The sequence below is a fragment of the Drosophila montana genome, unplaced genomic scaffold (genome assembly GCF_035044405.1).
Source record: "Drosophila montana isolate Dmon_TW-CO22-7 unplaced genomic scaffold, ASM3504440v1 contig_3733_1, whole genome shotgun sequence".
Taxonomy (NCBI): Eukaryota; Metazoa; Arthropoda; class Insecta; order Diptera; family Drosophilidae; genus Drosophila; species Drosophila montana.
Genome location: NW_026998620.1, coordinates 10,232,594 through 10,252,191, shown reverse-complemented (window position 1 = coordinate 10,252,191; position 19,598 = coordinate 10,232,594). Strand labels below are relative to the sequence as shown.

At 44.7% G+C, this 19,598-nt stretch overlaps 4 protein-coding genes across 4 annotated transcripts in view; 3 read left to right on the top strand and 1 right to left on the bottom strand.

The window, feature by feature from the left end:
• tnc (tenectin) overlaps positions 1-13,620 on the top strand; it is a 39,238-nt gene extending 25,618 nt beyond the window's left edge. Inside the window, exons 3-7 of the mRNA XM_064695052.1 lie at positions 2,197-2,235; positions 3,499-3,696; positions 3,757-4,011; positions 4,073-11,942; positions 12,004-13,620. Coding sequence (XP_064551122.1) covers positions 2,197-2,235; positions 3,499-3,696; positions 3,757-4,011; positions 4,073-11,942; positions 12,004-12,106 — 8,465 coding nt within the window. The 3' untranslated portion in view covers positions 12,107-13,620. The remainder of the gene's footprint in view (positions 1-2,196; positions 2,236-3,498; positions 3,697-3,756; positions 4,012-4,072; positions 11,943-12,003) is intronic.
• A 457-nt stretch (positions 13,621-14,077) lies between these two features.
• Positions 14,078-15,272, top strand: beta4GalT7 (beta-1,4-galactosyltransferase 7). Its single transcript, XM_064695063.1, has 3 exons — positions 14,078-14,290; positions 14,346-14,925; positions 14,987-15,272. Exons 1-3 carry the CDS (start codon positions 14,188-14,190, stop codon positions 15,234-15,236), a joined length of 933 nt encoding a protein of 310 aa, XP_064551133.1. The 5' UTR covers positions 14,078-14,187; the 3' UTR covers positions 15,237-15,272.
• On the bottom strand, positions 15,258-15,806 carry EMC6 (ER membrane protein complex subunit 6). Its single transcript, XM_064695068.1, has 2 exons — positions 15,589-15,806; positions 15,258-15,525 (listed from the first exon to the last, which is right to left on the bottom strand). The coding sequence occupies exons 1-2, from the start codon at positions 15,719-15,721 to the stop codon at positions 15,317-15,319; spliced, it is 342 nt and encodes a 113-aa protein (XP_064551138.1). The 5' UTR covers positions 15,722-15,806; the 3' UTR covers positions 15,258-15,316.
• Positions 15,807-15,864: 58 nt separating this feature from the next.
• On the top strand, positions 15,865-19,583 carry Hr96 (Nuclear hormone receptor HR96). The gene is made up of 5 exons (XM_064695059.1): positions 15,865-16,881; positions 16,946-17,949; positions 18,561-18,770; positions 18,832-19,044; positions 19,110-19,583. Exons 1-5 carry the CDS (start codon positions 16,188-16,190, stop codon positions 19,308-19,310), a joined length of 2,322 nt encoding a protein of 773 aa, XP_064551129.1. The 5' UTR covers positions 15,865-16,187; the 3' UTR covers positions 19,311-19,583.
• The last annotated feature ends 15 nt before the right edge of the window (positions 19,584-19,598 follow it).

The following is a 19,598-nucleotide window of genomic DNA, read 5'->3' as shown; positions in this document are numbered from 1 at the left end:
AGTTAGTCTAAGCCGCTGAGCGCACCCTCCCCCCCCCCCCCTCCCCCTTCCGCCTAGCCCCCAACACACACACACACACACACATCCGCCTGCGAATCCACCTACAGCCACTAAATAATAAAGCGTAACCAGCAAAAGGCGTGCCCGCTGCCTTAGCCTGGTCAATGCGACTGTCGGAGACAGAGTCAGAGTCAGAGTCGCAGTCGAAGCCAGAGCCAGCTACGGCACCTAGGCCTAAGTCTAGGCCTACTTATGTAAGTAAAGCCAGCTAGTGGCTTGTATTTTATGGTTTGTGTACACATTTTTGCACACATGCGCGACCGGGTCATTCAACTTGCTGCAGCAGCAGCGGAGGCAGCGGGAGCAGCAGCCATCCAGCCATGGCCATGGCCAAGCAACGGTCGGGATGCGAGGCGCGCGCGCGCTTTCCTAGAATAAACAAAATGCACGACTCTCGCGACAGCAACAGCAACAACAGCAGCAACCGACGCCGCCAACAACTTTGGCTTGGCCCGAAGCTGCAGTCATGTGAATGTAGCAGCCAAATCAACACCACCAACAACAACAACAACTTAGTTGGCTGAGTAACTGACTGACTAACTGACTGACTGACTTCTGTTTGTTGGACCGACACGACCATGTTTGATGTGTACCATCAGCAGCCGGCAAACGACGACTCATGCGTCTTGGTCATCATCGTCGTGCTGATGCTGCCGCGTATTCGTACTCGTACTCTTACTCGTACTAGTACTCGTGTACTCCACAACTCGTATGTGGCTTGTTTTAGTTGTTGCACTTGCAGCGGAAAATTGTTGCATAAGTTTGCATCACAAGGCGGCCAACTGGGAACTGGCAACTGGGCAGTACGTTGCGGGGCATGCTGGCTGCGAACCGGCTGCATGATTTACTCCCATTGCTGCTGCTCCCAAGTGCGACCAATGTCGCCTCCCCCCCTTCAAGCCAAATTCTGCGCCCGCTCTGTCTCCTTCTCTCTCGCTCTCTCCGTCCAGGCAGGCAATCCTTAACAGTTAATGTGTGAATTTTTATGCGTTGCCAGGTTCGGTCGTGGCTGTTGTTGTTCTTACCGCATAAAATGTAATTTACATCCGTTAGTTTGAATGAGTAAGTCGTTGCAGCAACAGCAGCAGCAACATGCCGCAGCAACTGCCTCGCCATTGAAATTGCTACTCTGATTTGTTGCCGCTGCCGCTTCTACAGCTTAGAGCCTGCCTGCCTGCCTGCCTTTTGGCCAATATCATGCTTATGAGCACTTGCCGTTAGAATTTGCATTGTTATTTCGGATGCATTTCGTAGCCGAATTGCATGCATTCTAAATTATATTGCTGGCGGGTAAATAGTAGCCGTAGCTACTCAATCAAGCGAAAATTAACATTTGAGTTATGTGCAAAATTGTCAACCCTTCAACTAGGCACAATTAATCAAAGTTGGGCCAACAACAACAGCAGCAACTATTCACAACAAAATGCAATTTGTCAAATCATTTAAGCTGCTGCTGTTGCTGCTGCAGCATGTTGCTGTCGTGGTCGTGTAAACGCCACCGCAGCAACAAGTGACCGCCAGTTGGCTGCCGCGCGCGTTGCCGGCTAACTGTCAGGTTAAACAATTTGTTTGAGCCATTTTTTAGCGGCTCTCGCTGCAGTTGGCCCACTGTGGGACACACACAGGGTAAAATCCTCCATGCCTAGAACCAGCTACGTGCCATTATTTGTTGCGCTCTCTGTTGTTGTTGTTGCTGCTGCTACGGCTAATAACACGTTGCACGCACACAAAGCCGAGCACTGCAACAGTTGCTGTTGTTGCTGCAATTTGCTGCCCGCTTGTAGCTTGTTGCTGGCTGCTTGTTGCCAGTTGCCAGTTGCCTGTTGCATGCTGGCCAGCGGCGGTCGGGCCCTGTTATCAGACGACGCTGGCCTATCAACGAGTACCACGAATAGAAGAGCCAAGTCCAAGTGCCTCGACTTCGGCCTACGCAAGTTTGCAGCCTCGTCTAATTTCAATTGCATGCAGGTACAATTAGAGGTCTGGCATTCGCTGTAATTGATAAATTAATTTATTATAGTCATGACGACTAACGGATATGGCCATCATAAAATTCTGCCGTAATCGAGAAAAATAACTTTGCATTTCGTAATACAATACAAATTAATTTGTTCCTTTTTTACATTTCTTTTGCAGCCCCACTGCAGGAATACACGGAAATACAACAGTACCCAGGTAAGTGAGAAAACGCACAGATGAAAATACCCAACAAATCCGATTAGATATACAATGAACAAAATTTGACTGGGATTGAGTAAAAGCTTATAATTCATTTATATTGTGGGATCAAAGCATTCACGTTAATTGATCCCCATTTTACGTCCACTTACCATTGCCCCGCGCCAAACGGTTAATCAACCAAAAAAGATCTGCCCAATAGCTGACCCAAAGTTGTCATAAAACGAGCAGAGCAGAACGTAGGGGGGATTGTGTACCGCATTATTAGGCTGTTAGCTGAGGTGTGAAAAAAATACACGAATTTAATGAGAATGCGCCAGCTGTCGAGTGAGATACCCTGTAACTGTATGCTATGCTAAGAAATTATAGATATCGATAGGTAATGCTTTCGAAATAATAAAGCAAAAATTCTTAATGACAACATTGGGGTGAAGACAATTCTTTAAATGGTTTAAGACATTAAAATAAGTTAAGTTGTAAGTATCAATTGTATTTGAATTCGAAAAGGACACATTTTGCTCTTAAGTTTAGATTCTGTTCAATTTAACTAGGCATTGCCTGTTTTATCTGTGTAAAAAGTAAATATAGTTTAAAAAAATGTGTGCAGGGTATTTAAAACAAAATGAAACAAAGAAATAAACGCTTTTTTACGAGCTTTATGTTGAAAACGTGAGCGCCAGACAGCGACACCAAAGATTTCAATCAAAAAATTGTCTAGCCAACAAGTCAGCGGCACAGGCCAACAACACAAATGGCAGTCCAAGCTGGGGCTGGTTGGAAAGACGTTGGCGGGGAGCTGCTGCAAGTTGCGTTTAACGTGTTAATAATGTGATTTGAAATTTATTGCGGGTGGACGCCAGTAAATTAGGTAGCCCAGTAACCAGTGTCAGTAAGCAGTAAGCAGTAACCAGAAGCCATAGACGAGACGTACGTATGTTAAACGTTGCTCGGCGCCTGAGTTGTGTGTGTTTAACGACTCTAATGAGCAATAAAAGATATCTATAGCTGCACGTATTATGACAGTTGATGGCGCTGGGGCTTAATTTATGGCCGAAACGACACAGTGGCACACATGAGCTAGTTAAGACTTGGCTTGAATGCATAACTGATGCTAGGGAACTAACTGCTAGTATTACTCGCACTGCCATATATTAGGTAGCTGAGATAGGCATTGTTTGGGTCGAGATGGTTCCCAGGCCTGCTCCAGTTATAGCTAGATGGGTTGGTAATGTATCGCAACTTTCTTTTCGCTTATTGCAGAGGGCTGCTACTACAACTATGCGCATTACAATGAAGGTGACCGCATCATGACCAATGAGCCGTGTCTCAACTGCACCTGCCACAATCGCATGCTCATGTGCTATCTGCGCGTCTGCCCGTTCACCAAGCCCATTGGTCACGATTGCATTGTGGAGAAGCGCGAGGATCAGTGCTGTCCCATCATAACCTGTCCAGAGGGTAAGCTCTATAAGCTATATTTCTACAGCTAGATATTTCTACTACGTGTTGCTATTGCAGTTCCTGTGGACGTGCCTTATCATACTCCTGAGCCTGGCACCGAACTGAGCATACCCGAAAAGTTTGGCTGCAGCATTGAGGAGAAGTTCTATCCGGAAGGCGCCCAGGTGCCATCGAATCCCAACAAACCGTGCGAGCTGTGCTACTGCATTAACAATCAGACCAAATGCGTTATGCAGGAGTGCACCCTACATGTGGACGGCTGCACACCCATATACAACAAAGGCTCTTGCTGTCCCGTGCGCTACAGTTGCGGTAAGTAGATGAAAGATTGGGTTCTTAAAGGAAAATATTGATTTCGCATTTTTCTTTGCAGATCACGAAAATGATGTTCTTGAGCTGGAGGATCTGTCGACGACAACGACCACGGTTCGTCCAACGCCTGGCTTTATTTTGACCACAACCATGACACCAGCCGTGACTACGGATTGCATCCACAATGGCGAGAACTTCGCGGACGGTGCCTCCATCAAGGGCAGGAATGCTTGCGAGCATTGTTACTGCATGCGCGGCGATATTGTGTGTGCCGTCCAAGAGTGCGAGATGCCCATGAGTACGGCCAGTGGAAAAGCCTGCCGTGCCATGCCAGCCACCGAGGGCGAGTGCTGTCCCAGCCATTACATTTGCGAGGATGACAGTGCCACCACTGAAATCATTGAGGTCACTACCCAGGAGGTTAGTCGGGATGAGGCGACTGTTACTACAGCAACGCCAGTCAAGGATATACATGGTGAAATACCCAAGGAAGATGTTGATCTTCAAGAGCACATTGATGACGAAGAGAAGGATAAGGATGTGGCCACAGAGAGTCCAGCCGAGGAAGTCTTGAGCGGCGAAGTTGATCAAGAGTACACTACAGCTGCTCCTGTGCATGACGATAAGATTAAGGAGAAAGAGCCTGAGACCTCTACTATCGGTGCTGATAATAGAATTGATATTCCAGTTGAATCATCGCCGGCAACGCCTGCCGAGGAAGGCAGTGGCGAGGAAGATATTATTAAGGCCACTTCTCCACGAACACAGGAAGCTATTAAGCCTGCCGAGCCGACTAAGGAAGGTAGCGGTGAAGATAAGGCTCCAACTGCTGCTGAGGAAGGTAGCGGTGAAGACGAAGATACTACAGCCGCATCTCCAGTGTCCTCTACAGAAACAAGCCACGAGGGTGAGCAAGAAATTGTTAAGCCCACAACACCTGTTTCTGAAGTGCATCTTGATGAAGATGGTCAAGAGGCTACTACTCCCAAAGTGGATGTTAGCGAGGAGGAGGATGCCGCCAAGGGTACAACTCCAGCTGGAGATTTTAGCGACAAGGAACTTGTCAGTAAGAGTACAACTCCAGCTTCAGACGTTAGCGTTCAGGAAGATGTTGCCGAAGGTACAACACCAGCTGAAGACATTAGCGATAAGGAAGATGTTGCCAAGGGTACAACTTCAGCTGAAGACGTTAGCAAAAAGCAAGATGTTGAAAAGGCTACAACTCCAGCTACAGATGTTAGTGATAAACAAGATGTTGCCAAGGCTACAACTCCAGCTACAGATGTTAGTGAGGAGGAAGATGCTAGTAAAACGACAACTCCAGCCAAGGAAGTCAGTGGTGAGGAAGATATTGTCAAGGATACAACTCCAGCCGGAGAAGAAAGTCTTGATGAGGATACTAGTAAGCCGATCACTTCTGCCGGAGATGAAATTGCTGAAGAAGATACTGTTAAGGCTACAACTCCTGCTGCAGATATTAGCGATGACAAGGATATTGTCAAGGCCACGACTGTTGCTGAAGATATTAGTGCTGACAAGGAACACAAGGCAACAACTCCTGCTACAGATGTTAGTGATAAGGAAGATACTATTAAAGCGACAACTCCAGCCAAGGAAGTCAGTGGTGAGGAAGATATTGCCAAGGCTACAACTCCTGCTGCAGATGTTAGTGATGACAAAGAGGACAAGGCGACAACTCCTGCTACAGATGTTAGTGATGAAAAGGATATTGTCAAGGCCACGACTGTTGCTGCAGATATTAGTGCTGACAAGGAACACAAGGCAACAACTCCTGCTACAGATGTTAGTGATGAGGAAGATACTATTAAAGCGACAACTCCAGCCAAGGAAGTCAGTGGCGAAGAAGATATTGCTAAGGTTACAACTCCTACTGCAGATGTTAGTGATGATCAGGAAGACACGGCTACAACTGCTGTTGCAGAAGATAAGGATATTGTTAAAGTTACAACTCCTGCTGAAGGCGTTAGTGTTGAAGATGAAATTGTCAAGGCTACAACTCCTGCTGGAGAAGAACCAATTGATAGGGATACTGAGAAAGCTACGACTCCTGCTGGAGAAGAACCAGTTGAAAAGGATACTGAGAAAGCTACAACTCCTGCTGGAGAGGCTGGTGTTGAAGGGGATATTGTCCAGACTACGACTCCTGCGGATCAAGCTAGCAGTCCGAAAGACGAGGAGGCTGTCAAGCCCAGCGGAGGTGTCAGCGATGACGAAGAAATCATTGAAAGCACAGCCTCCACTGAGGACACCAGCGGCGAAGAGGATAAGATTAAGGCTTCAACTCCTGCCGTTGAGACAATCAAGTCAAGCACACCAAAAACTGAAGAGGATCAGACTGAAGCAACCGAAAGCTCTACTGACAAAGATGCTGCCAAAGACGAAATTGTGCCGGCAACAACAGTGGCTCCTCATATTCTTTCCTCCACTACTGAAGGCTTCAGTGATCAAGAAAGTACAGAAAGCACATCAGAAGAAGAGAAGCCTGTCGTGCACAGTACAACAATTTCGCCCAAACAACCGGAGGACAAGGAAGAACAACCGACCACAGTGTCCCCAGTTGAAAGTGATGAGAAAGAATCTGCAGAGGATCACACTGAGCAAACCAAAAAGGATGACAAAGAGACATCAACTGAAGAGGCTGATAAATTCACAACTGTCAAAGCAGAAACGGAGATTCTGTCATCTACCAGTGCACCACTTGATAAGCAGCCTTCCGAGCAGCCCAGTATTACCACCGACAAGGATAAGGATGAAGACCAAACTACCCAAGCAGTGCCTGTCAAGTCAGATATTGCTCCTGCTGTCATTGAAGCCGATCAAAGTACTGCCCAGCCAGACAAAAGCGAGGAAGGCACAACTGATAAGCCGCCAGCAGTTTATCTGCCTCCTGTTTCAGAAGGTACTGACTCTACAGAAAGAATTGACACCAGTACCGAAATCCCAGAAACAAGTGAAGAAGATATTACTGCATCTACGTCAGAGGAGGAATCGCCTGAACCAGCCAAGGTTTCACCTGAAAAACCAGGCGCCGCAGATGAAATTGCTGCAGAGAAAACAACATTGGCACCCACTACGGATGAGGAGAGTACAGCAGCAGCCATGCCCGACATGCAGCTGCCAGCTGCTATACCAGGAGAAGGCGACTGCCTGGTCGAAGGTAAAACCTATGCCAATAACACCGATGTGCCAGCAACAACTCCTTGCGATGTATCCTGCAAATGCGTTAGCAGCATTGTGTCCTGCAAGCCAATGGAGTGCAAAATTCCCGAGGACCGTGAGAACTGTGTTCTGGCTACCGATCTTCTTGACGGCTGCTGCCCAACTTATATTTGTGAAGCTGATTCCTCGACATCGAAGGCCGATGAAAGTACTGATGAGAGCAAGTCAACAACTATCAAGCCTGAAACAAGCACAAAGCCTGCTGATAGAGTTGATGATGAACTGGAGTCTACTAGCACTGAACAAATACCAAAGGATGTCATTATGCCTTCTGGCATTACTGAGCAGCCATTATCACACGTTAAGCCCGATGAAGAAATCCCATCCGTTACCACAACTATTCCCGTTGTAGATGAAGTCACAACGCCTAAAGATATCAAGAAGCCGATAGCTGAAGAGCTTCCTACGGAAGAAGAAGCAGATAAAATTGCGAGTGCTACTGCCGCTCCTGAAATCGAAAAAGAAGTTCAGACGCCTGCCGAGAAAGACCACACACCGGAAGATGGCGCTCATAAGCAAACTGCAGAGCCAACAACTGAGGAAACTAGCCAGCAGCCAGCACAGGAACCAACTACAACACCCGCTTCCACTGCAGATGATTCCAAAAAGGAGACCGAAGATACTACGGACACTGCGACCATTGCTCCTATTGTATTGGACGAAGATAAACCAACTAAAGAGGAGAAGCCCGCTGACGAAAAGATGGAAACTCCAGAAGGCGCAATCGAAGACAAGATTTCTGCAACTACCATTTCTCCTACATCTGACGAAGCATTCACAGAATCAGAGGAAGAGCCCTCATCCACTGAGACCGATGTCGCTGATATTGATAAGGTACCAGTTGAGCATGCTGAAAAGATCCCCGCATCATCGACTACCACACCATCTGAAGCTGAAGTCACAACACTGGTTCCACCTACTGATGCTTCTAAGCCTTCTGGAAGCACTGAAGACAACCTTCCTGCGACAACTCTTCGCCCTGAATCTGAAGAAGATCAAGACACCAAGAAACTGTATGTTCCAACTACAGAGCTCCCAGTTGAGTCGGAGGAAGATGCAAAGAAACCTACAGATGAAGAAACAAGTACTGAGGCTGATATTGACAAGAAACCAACCCAGGAATCGAAAATTACAACCAAGGCTCCACAAACAGAAGAAGATAAAGAAACATCTGATATATCCACTTCTGTTCCAGCTGATAGCAAGGATCAAGATGAAACTACTGCATCTCCTATTACAGATGATGAAGAAAAGGTTTCGAGCACAGAAAAGGCTGAACCTGCAGAGAAAGATGTCCAGAAAGAAACTACTGTTGCGCCATCCACTGAAGACGAAGTCTCTAAGGTTACCAAGCTTCCTGAAGATGACTCCGCATCAGTGCCAACAACAACCACGGGTTCAGAACCACAGGAAGATGAGAAGAAACCAATCGAAAAAGAAACTCCTGCAACCACCACCGTCAAGGATGAAATTGAGCCCGCGGCGAAGCCTTCAGTTACAGTGCCCCCAACTGATGCCGACAAGGAAGAGTCTACAGAGCCATCTATCACTATCTCACCAACTAAGGATGAGGACGATACATCTGGTCCTACTTCAATCAGCCCTGCACCTGAGAAACCAGCAGAAGACAAACTTGACGAGGAAACTGTTTCAACTGACGCTTCTGTCATTGATGTTTCTAAGAAACCAGAAGATGAGAAGGTTCCATTTGTACCTTCGTCCACTGAGAAAGACCTGGAACCATCAATCTCAACATCTACACCATCAGATAAGAAGACTCAAGACGACCAAATTGACATTGCTACAGATGAAGATGAAAAGTCATCAACAGAGTCTACATCTGAAAGGGGTCAGCAACTGGCGCACACTACGGATAAGCCACAAGCTCCAGGGGATACAATTACATCTTCAACGTCTGCACCATCCACCCAAGATGAAGAACATAAAGTGCCAGATCATGATGCCGAAGAAGAAGCCATCACAACTGCAGCTCCCTCAATCCAAGATGACACAAAGAAGGCATCCGAAGAAGAATACACTTCGACACCTTTGGAGATTGATGTGGATACTAAGCTTATTACTACCATTGCTCCAAGCACTGCAGACAAAGAAGCAGAGGAGCCATCTAGCGAAACTACATCTACCCTACGACCGACCACAAAGGGAGAGCAGGAAACACCAGAGGACAAAATTGATGCTACAACCGTTGCTCCTAGTTCCGAAGAGGAAGCAAGACCGTCAGACAAGCCAATTGACATGGGAATTCCTGTGGAATCAACTGATGCACCATTGGAAGCTGCATCTACAGAATCTGTTGAATTACCCGAAGATAAAATATCTTCAACAACTGCCCAATCTCATGCCGAAAAGACCACTGAAACAGCCACTAAGGTTCCAGCCGTTGCTGATTCTGAAGATTTGGACAAATACACCACAGTTGCGACTTCTCCTGAAGAAGAACCTTCTAAGCCATTCGATGAAGAAACAACCTCCTCTGATGAAGAGGCAGACATCTCTAAAACCACCATTGCGCCACAGGTTTCCGACAAAAAGACATTACCACCATTGCCTACACCTCCATCAACAAGTAGGCCCGAAGAGGATATCAAGAAGCCAGCTGCTCCTGAGAGCGAAATTGAGCACGAAACTGACTCCACCACTCTGCCTCCATCTTCTGTGGAAGAAGACGAACATATTTCCAATGAGGTGCTTCCCACAGCATCGCCTGCTGACGGTAAATCAGATTCAACAACGATTGCACCAGCCGAAGAGGAGATTGTCAAGAAACCAACAGATGATGATGTTCAACCTAAGCCAGAAGATAGCTTCACCACAATTCCTCCATCTGCCGATAGCGAAAAGCCATCCGAGAAGGAACCATCCTCAACCAGAGCTCCAGCAAAGGATGAGCTTGAAGAAGGTGAAGATATTGACTCTACAACCGAGCGTCCAGCTGAAGAAACAGATAAACAGCCAATCGATAAGATTGCCTCCACCGCTTCTCCTTCTGAAGTGGAAGGCGAACATCCAATTACAACTGCTGCGGTTTCTATCAAGGCAGACGCTACCACGCCGGCTGCTGATGACAAGATTGATGTCAGTACGGCTTCACCTGCGGTTGCTGAAGATGATGATACAGAGGGTACCACAGTGCGAACACCTAGTGAACAGGGCGCCATTGAGGATACAACAACACCCAGGACCGATGAGGACAAAGAACCCGCTCGTATTCCTACTACGCCCAAAACTCAAATTGCGGCTGACACTACTCTCACGCCAATTCATGTTCCTAGTGCTGAAGAAATCGACACGAAGCCAATGGAAGATGTCATGTCACAAACTATTGCTCCTCAAACTGATGAAGAAAAAATTGAGGATGACGGATCTGCCACAACTTCTGCTGAAGATGCTGACAAGACTCCAGTTACAGTTGCTCCTGCTTCTTATGATGTTGAAGCAACCAGCGAAGTTAGCAAGAAGCCATCTGCTACAGAAGATGTGGGTGAGGAAACTACTGAGCCAGGTGCTGTTATACCTGAAGACACCACAGATCAAGCTGTTGGTGCCAAGCTGAAGCCACCAACACCAGCGCCGACAACAGACGAAATCCCCACTAAGGCACCTGTGGAGGAAGATGAACTTGTGGCACAGACTGCGCAAACAGATCTCGAGAAGGAGACCCCAGTTAAATTAACAGAGGCTCCAGAGTCTGACGATCATACTGATAAACCATCCGACACAGAAAAGTCTACCGTGGCACCAACTGTTAAGCCAAGCATTGATTCTACGGAGGAGGATGAAGAGTCGGTTGAGTCGGAGGAGGAGCATACTCCTGCATCAGAGGATACGCATAAGCAAGAAGAAAGTGCTGAATCCACCGAATCTGGAGAGAGCGTTACTGAGCCAGCTGAAAAGAAACCTGGACACGACGAGTCCGAAGTGCCAGCCGTGGTCTCAGAGATACCACACACATCCGTTACACCTGCTGCTCATGATGAAGCATCGACGGAGATATCCAGCGAAGAAACAGCTACTGTATACCCAGATATTGCCAGTATTACAACGCTCCATCCACTGTTCGCACAGCACCTCACCAGCACTACAAAGGCGCCAGCCATCGACGATAGACTTGGAGAGGGAGAAACTGAAGCTGCACCAACCAAGCAGACCACGGAGACAACGACAACAGAATCGCCGCTCACAACAACCTCAACATCCGGCCCACAGCATGAACCCATTACACCGCCTGCCTATGGCCACCAGCCCCAGTACCCATCTTATCCCGAGGACGAATACGACGAAGAGGAGGTATTTGGCCCAGGTACCTGCCGCTATGCTGGCAAAATCTACGTGTCTGCTCAGCAAATCCCACGCGACGATCCTTGCGATTTCTGCTTCTGCTTCAGAAGCGACATCATCTGCTTGCAGCAATCTTGCCCGCCTCCAATTGCTGGCTGTCATGAGGAGCCAATTTCTGGCTTCTGTTGTCCACGATACGAGTGTCCCGTGTCTATGGCCGCTGTGCTCAATATAACGACAAGTACGACGACCACAAGCACCACACTGCCACCGCACTTCCTGAACTACTCCCACGGCGATGCTGTGCAGCACACTGGCTGTCTCATTAACGGCCGATCATACAAGGTGGGCGAACCTATCGAATCGACGAGTGGTCCCTGCATCAGCTGCACGTAAGTACACAGCCTATTATCCAAATAGAATTCCACTTATGTACTCTTCATTGAATTTCAGTTGTGGTGGCGATGGCAAGATGAAATGCGACCCACAGCAATGCGTTCCGGAGCCAACAATGCAGCAAGTGATGGCTGCTGTTGCGTCTGGGCGTAAAAGATGAACCACCAGCCATGCATACTAAATATAATTTTAACTAATTTTTAAGCACAGCAAACAAACAATCACAAAACAGACAAACAAACAGCCCAAATTGCACCCACAGAGCTGCATTCCTCACGTTTTTTAAAGGAGCAAGAACAATATTAAAAAAAAATTGACTCAGAAATAGACCCAGAAAATGAACATATGAAAAAAAAAAAAGAAAAAAAACGAAGGTGCCAAAACTGGTGAAAATATTGCGACCCACTTAATTAGATCCAAATAATATCAGATGGAATGAAAATTTGTAAACCTTGATTTGCCGATAGATATTCGCACTTTTTCAATTGATTTTCAATTTGTTTCGGATTAGGTTACGTGACGAAGCAACCAGTGATATTGTACTGTATACATAGTATAGGTGCAATTAATTTAGAACGCGCTCACTAAAAATGAATTACTTATGTATTTTGAAACAACCCCATATAACAGACCATAGCAGCGTACGATGCGCCTTGTAAAGTCGTTCATTGTGGGGCCCTACAAAATGCGATCGCTTTCAGGAGACTCAAACCTAACCCGACATTTTGGTTCCACAATCAATGACGTTACGAAGCCCCAACGATTGACTATGGAAATGCCGTTTCTTTTTGTTTGTTTTAATAGCAATACTTTTCTTCAATGCGCTTTTATAGTATTTTAGTCATCTTATTTTAAACATTATTATTTTTTGTGTATTATTGTTGCTTCTAGTCTTCTTTTGTTGTAAGAGCAACGAAATCCGCCTAACACACGCGCAAAATGAGATCAAATCAGATCAGTTCAATTGAGTTGAGATATTGATATCTTCTATCAACTTTCCCAAGCTTTTATACTTTTATATACAATATGTGTAAAATGAAGAAACGAACGAAACTAGTTTTTATAGCAATTTTACAAGCGAACCACGAATTGCGTAGTTTTTAATGGATTGAATTTAAAGTTTATGTCATTGCATTTGCGCCACCCACGCACAAATCCATCTGTGGTAGGAAAGAAAAGTAATTTAACTAGAGAGTTTTTTAAAGTCAACTGACAACGGAAACTAAACAAGCAATCGAATCCACTGTAGGCTATTGCTATTGCTCGACTGATTGAAAAGTGCACAAAAACAGTAGATATTGAAGTAGTCAATAATTTTGTACATTTTTTTTTTAAGATATCAGCATACCGATTTGGTATTAACACAAACCCTGTAACAACAATATACATACATATGTCAGAAATTTCAGTCGCTTGAGCTTTAGAGGTACGCTGAAAATTCGAAGCGTTATTAAAACACAATAAATTTGAACAATTAGATTTATATAATCTCTAAATATAGTTACAGTTTTTAAGTATTTAACTATAAAAATAAATAAATAAATTTTAATGTAGAACTTATTTATTTTATATGTCTTTTAAGAACAGCTCTTGTGTTTCCGTAATTATCGTAATTTATATGCAAGCTTTCTTTGTAATCTTATAAATAAATACAACGCTTTTTATTGAAATGTACACCTGGGAAGTTTTATATTCTCGCCTAAAATGATAAAGCACATAGAGAAGCATTTGATACAATGCTTTTTTCTTTGACTACTGTTTCGCCTTACAATAAAATAGAGAGGAATTTTTCTCAGGTACATACTGGATTTTTTTGATTCGCCTGATGTCAGCATAAAAAATTAATGAACTGGACTTTAACCAAACATCAAGAAGAGCGTTTAATAACGGCAAAGCTGATCAATTCCATGTCTGTTCCAAATTTTTAAAATTTTTGTTGTTTCTAGACGCCACACCTGATGTCAGCATATAAAATTAATGAGTTGGAAGCTAACCAAAGCTCAAGAAGAGCATTTAATAACGGCAAATTTTAAATATTTTGATTCTATATTACAAGTTATTATCGATAACTCTTGTCGAGTAACCATTCTCGTTATCGAAAAGACTGCCATCACCAAAGGCAGCCGAAAACAGCTGAGCAATTATAATTCAGGCACCTAAACAAGAGCCAATATTTTTGCTTTTATATGGCGTGACGTAGTTAAGACACATAACTAAAAATTTAGAATTAGAATAGCATAAATGAAAATGGTCAACATATCAACAATTAACTGGCTATTCGTGTGCGGCCTGTCCTTCTGTCTAGGCGGCATTGCAGTGCTCAGTTTCATGCCGCTCAGCTCAGGTAAAAGTATAAATATTTAATGTCGAAGCACAAATTGGCATATGTTTATTTTTAGACTGTATATGCCCGCTAAAGAACCCATTGAGTAGGGCTAATGCCGAGGAGCAAACAAAGACGAAAACATTTACTAAATCGGCACATAAAATGGCAGTTTTGGTGCCATTTCGAGACCGATTCGAAGAGTTGCTGCAATTCGTGCCGCATCTGACGCTGTTTTTGCGTCGGCAAGGTGTCGAGCATCATATATTTGTGCTAAATCAAGTGGACAGATACCGATTTAATCGCGCCTCACTAATCAATGTTGGATTCCACTTCACCAGCGAAGTCTACGACTATATTGCCATGCATGACGTGGATTTGCTACCACTTAACAAGGATTTGTTATACGAGTATCCTAGTAGCTTGGGACCGCTGCACATTGCTGGGCCTAAGCTACATCCAAAGTACCACTACGACAACTTTGTTGGCGGCATTTTATTAGTGCGTCGCGAGCACTTTAAGCAGATGAACGGCATGTCAAACCAATACTGGGGATGGGGATTAGAGGACGACGAATTTTTTGTACGCATCAGGGACGCTGGCTTACAGGTCACACGTCCCCAAAACATTAAGACTGGCATCAACGATACTTTCAGGTAGTATTTCAAGTAGTGTTGCAGTCAAAATTCAGCTCTAGCAAAGATTTTTCCCTTACAGCCATATACACAATCGCCACCATCGTAAACGCGACACACAAAAGTGTTTCAATCAAAAGGAGATGACACGTAAAAGGGACCACAGCACGGGATTGAACAACGTCAACTACAAAATACTTAAAGTACATGACCTGTTGATCGATGGCGTAAACGTAACGATTCTTAATATATTGCTTGATTGTGATGCAAATAAAACGCCTTGGTGCGACTGTTCGGGAACAGCAGCAGCTGCTTCCGTCGTACAAACCTAGTTATAAATAGAAAACAACGAGTTTTCCGAACCTTAAGCTATGTTTATTTGTCTATTTGCATGGAGGAAATGCACTGTTTTTCAGTAAACATGAACCATGCCATACAAGAATGTCCAAAAGAGCACGTAGGTGCAAAGGCCGCCCATGAATTGATTCGTCAATAGGTTTTTCCGGTTAATGAAATACTTGCGCCATTGGGTGCCCGACTTCATCAGTACCAGAATCCACAGCACGAAAACGGACAAGAAGTAAAATAAGAAGCCAAGGGTTCCACTCAGTCCCAAGATACCTAGAAGTAAATTGTAGATTACCAACAGCCCAAATGTAATTTAATGATAAATTAATAAATTACCAGCAGCGCAGCCCGAAATTGCGGCCATTGAGGTGCGACAATACTCGACCGCAGATATGTTGTTGCGAATGGCGCCCTCACTGTACGCGACAATTTCGCCGGTTTTTGAAAGTTTTGTTTTCACACGATTCATTCTATTTAATTTTTTCTTTCAGCACACCAAAATTACAATTATTTGCTGGTGTTTCTGGCAGTCACAGGTAACGGGAGAAATATTGCCAGTCACGTTTACTGCGCGCACACAGCTGGGATATATCGATAGTTGTGTGTCAACATAATGGGAGAATGGCTCTTTCACAAACACCGTGCGAGCACAACACAGAAGAGGGCCCCATTAATTAAAATATGTGGTGATAACGAAACTTGCTGATTTATACGTGTTGAATTCGCGGGGCAAACGGTGCAATTAAACAGGACGTCTAAAGAGGAAAATGCTGGAGGATCACGATCAACCATAAGTGCTGCAAGAAATAGAATTAAAAAAGCTGGGCAAGTTTTCGCGGCCAGTCCACAACAAAGCAGAGCAATTAAAAAATCAATCACAATTCTAATTGAAAGCTGGGGAGACAGTGGCAGAGGCAGAGGTAGGGCTAGGCAATATGTCACCCCCTAAGAACTGTGCTGTGTGCGGCGACAAGGCGCTTGGGTATAATTTCAATGCTGTTACTTGCGAAAGCTGCAAGGCGTTCTTTAGACGCAATGCGCTGGCTAAAAAGCAGTTCACCTGCCCATTTAATCAGAACTGCGAGATTACCGTGGTCACCCGCCGTTTCTGCCAGAAGTGCCGTCTGAAAAAGTGCCTGGACATTGGCATGAAAAGCGAGAACATTATGTCCGAGGAGGACAAGCTAATCAAGCGTCGAAAGATAGAAAACAATCGCGCTAAGCGCCGCATGATGGAGCATGGCGGATCCGTTGCGGACGCAGATGCGGATGACAACAAAGTAGCTGGTGCTGTTGCCGATAGCAGCTGTAATTTGGACATGTACGGTGGCTCGCAAGATTCCCAAAGCTGTGGTTCACCTGACAGTGGCGCCAATGCCAATGGTATGCCCATGGGACCCACTAGCTCAACCACAAACAAACCACCGACTGACCGGCTAGCGGAAACTAATCCGCTATTAATGACGGCCGATAAATTAGTTGATGAGATAGTAGCTGATCCAGATCGCGCATGCCAAGCTATCAATAGGCTTATGCGTACCCAAAAGGAGGCTATCTCAGTTATGGCGAAGATAATTGAATCACAAAAAGATGCCTTAAAGCTTGTGTCACATTTAATCGACTATCCAGGTGAAGATACTTAAAATCAAACTACATAATTTTTATAAAGTATTAATGCTGTAACTATTTACAGGTGACGCACTTAAAATCATAAGCAAAATTATGAACTCGCCTTTCAACGCTTTAACAGTATTCACTAAGTTTATGAGCTCACCGACGGATGGCCTTGAGATCATTTCTAAGATTGTTGATTCGCCCAAAGATGTGGTCGAGTTTATGCAGAATCTGATGAGGTCCCCGGAGAATGCCATTGACATAATGAACAAATTTATGAATACACCTGCAGAGGCTCTTAAAATGCTAAACCGCATCTTCAATGGCACAAACACGACAACAGAAACTGGCCGGAAGCCAATGCAGGTTGAGGCCAACGATTCTGAGGAGCCAGAGTTGGGCCATTACCAACAGAGCGAAAAACAGTCTCAAAATGTCCGCGTGGATACTGTCATTCAAACAATGCTGCACGGCAGTCCATCGGGGAGCAGCATAAGCAGCATAAACACAGGAGAAACTGTGGTCACCTCGCCATTAAGCAGCATTGCCAGCCCAGCTAGTAATATTCCCATTGACTTGCACTATCAGTCACCCAGTACGAACCATACGCCAGACGAGCTGCCCAGCACATCGGGTAGCCAACCTTTGCCTTATATAGTCAATTCGCCAGATTTCGATGTGAAAAGCTTTAATCAACCCAACTACAATGATGAGTTCAGCTTGGATGGGGGCGTCAGTATCAATTCGATAGAGTCTGTGCTCTCGGAAGTCATACGCCTCGAGTATCAGGCATTCAACAGTTTACAGACGCCTGCTTCTCGCATTAAAAATGAAATGTATCATGATGCTGGCGGCATACCGTCATCCTATATGGGCCAGGCGTACGGTGGCTGTAAGACATCCAGACAGGAACATCTACAACAACAGCAGCCCATTTGCGCACCCTCGAGCATATTTATGGAGCGCGACCTGAACGAGGCTGAACAGATGAAGCTGCGCGAGCTGCGACTCGCCAGTGAGGCCCTCTACGATCCAGTTGATGAAGATCTCAGTGCCTTGATGATGAACGACGAGCGCATTAAGGTGACCGCCTATTTCTTATTTTCAGTAAAATCCAAATTTACACTCACACCTGCACGGTCGCTTATCTAATCGGGCACACTCAATCGCGATAGACAGTTAGCACCTGGCGAATGAGTCAGTGCATCTTACAGTTTCTGTGTGCCTAGCACGTATACCCTGTTCAATGTAAACAAAAAGCATAAAATAATGTCGCAATGGAAATGCACACACCTGTTGCTGAGCCAGGCCAGACATACACGGATATTAGCAACACGCACCACAATCGTCTGAATCCCAACACCATTGATAGCTTTATCAGTTCCACGTAAACAACATTACGGTACTATCACCAGCCATAGCAGGCGCACATAAATAACCCCCCAGCGGCTGGAGCGTCAAAACAAATTTCTTGTTTTGTGTGGCAGCCTTTATGGCCATTGTATTGACTGTTTACCACTGCTGTTCCGTTTCGATTAGCACATTTTGTGCTGCTAATTAGGAAAAATGATACATTTCGAAAAATGTGGAGCCCACAGGTGTACAGCGCTCTGATAAGCGGCGGCCCTCATATTTGAGAGACAAACGCGATTGGTGTGATAATTAATGTTATCAATTTCCTTTACAACCCACAGCCCGACGATGCGCGACAAAGTCCAAAGCTGCTACAGCTCATCAATCTGACGGCGGTGGCTATAAAGCGTCTTATTAAGATGGCCAAGAAGATCAGTGCATTCCGTGACATGTGCCAAGAGGATCAGGTGGCATTACTCAAAGGTGGCTGCACCGAAATGATGATAATGCGTTCAGTGATTATTTATGACAACGATCGATGTGCTTGGAAGGTAGGTAACATATGCATTTTATATATAAATATAAGTGTGTACCGTATAAATCATCTTGCAGGTGCCGCACACCAAAGAGAATATGGCCAATATACGCACCGATCTATTAAAGTTTGCCAAAGGGAATGTCTATGAAGAGCATCAGAAGTTCATAACCACCTTTGATGAGAAATGGCGCATGGATGAAAACATTATTCTAATAATGTGTGCCATTGTGCTTTTTACACCGGCGCGAGCGCGCCTAATTCACAAGGACGCCATTAGGCTGGACCAAGTAACAAATACCTAATAATACCTCAACACAAGCCTTTAAATAATCGCAAGTCCCTTCTCTTTTAGAATTCCTATTACTATCTTCTGCGAAGATATCTGGAGAGCGTGTATCCAGGCTGTGAAGCAAAGAATGCGTTTATTCGATTGATACAAAAAATTTCGGATGTGGAGCGTCTGAATAAATTCATGATCAATGTTTACCTAAATGTGAATCCTTCCCAGGTGGAACCATTATTGCGCGAAATATTTGATTTGAAAAATCACTGAGACAAATTTGGAATTGGGCATCAAATGCCACATAGGATAATCGCTGTGCCGCTGTTGTTGTTGTTGTTTCTATAGTCTATCAGCTGCAATTTGTTTTTGTTTTTTCGCTTTTAAAGTTAGATTTAAATCAAATGTGATTGTTAGATTTGCATATAACACGTAGTTTTTATATTTCTACATCAAAGAGAGTATATTTTAGGTACAAAATGCAAAGCAAAATATAAACTAATGTACACATTTTAGTTTTCAATAAACTATATTTAAAGCTACAAACCAACCTGAATGAAT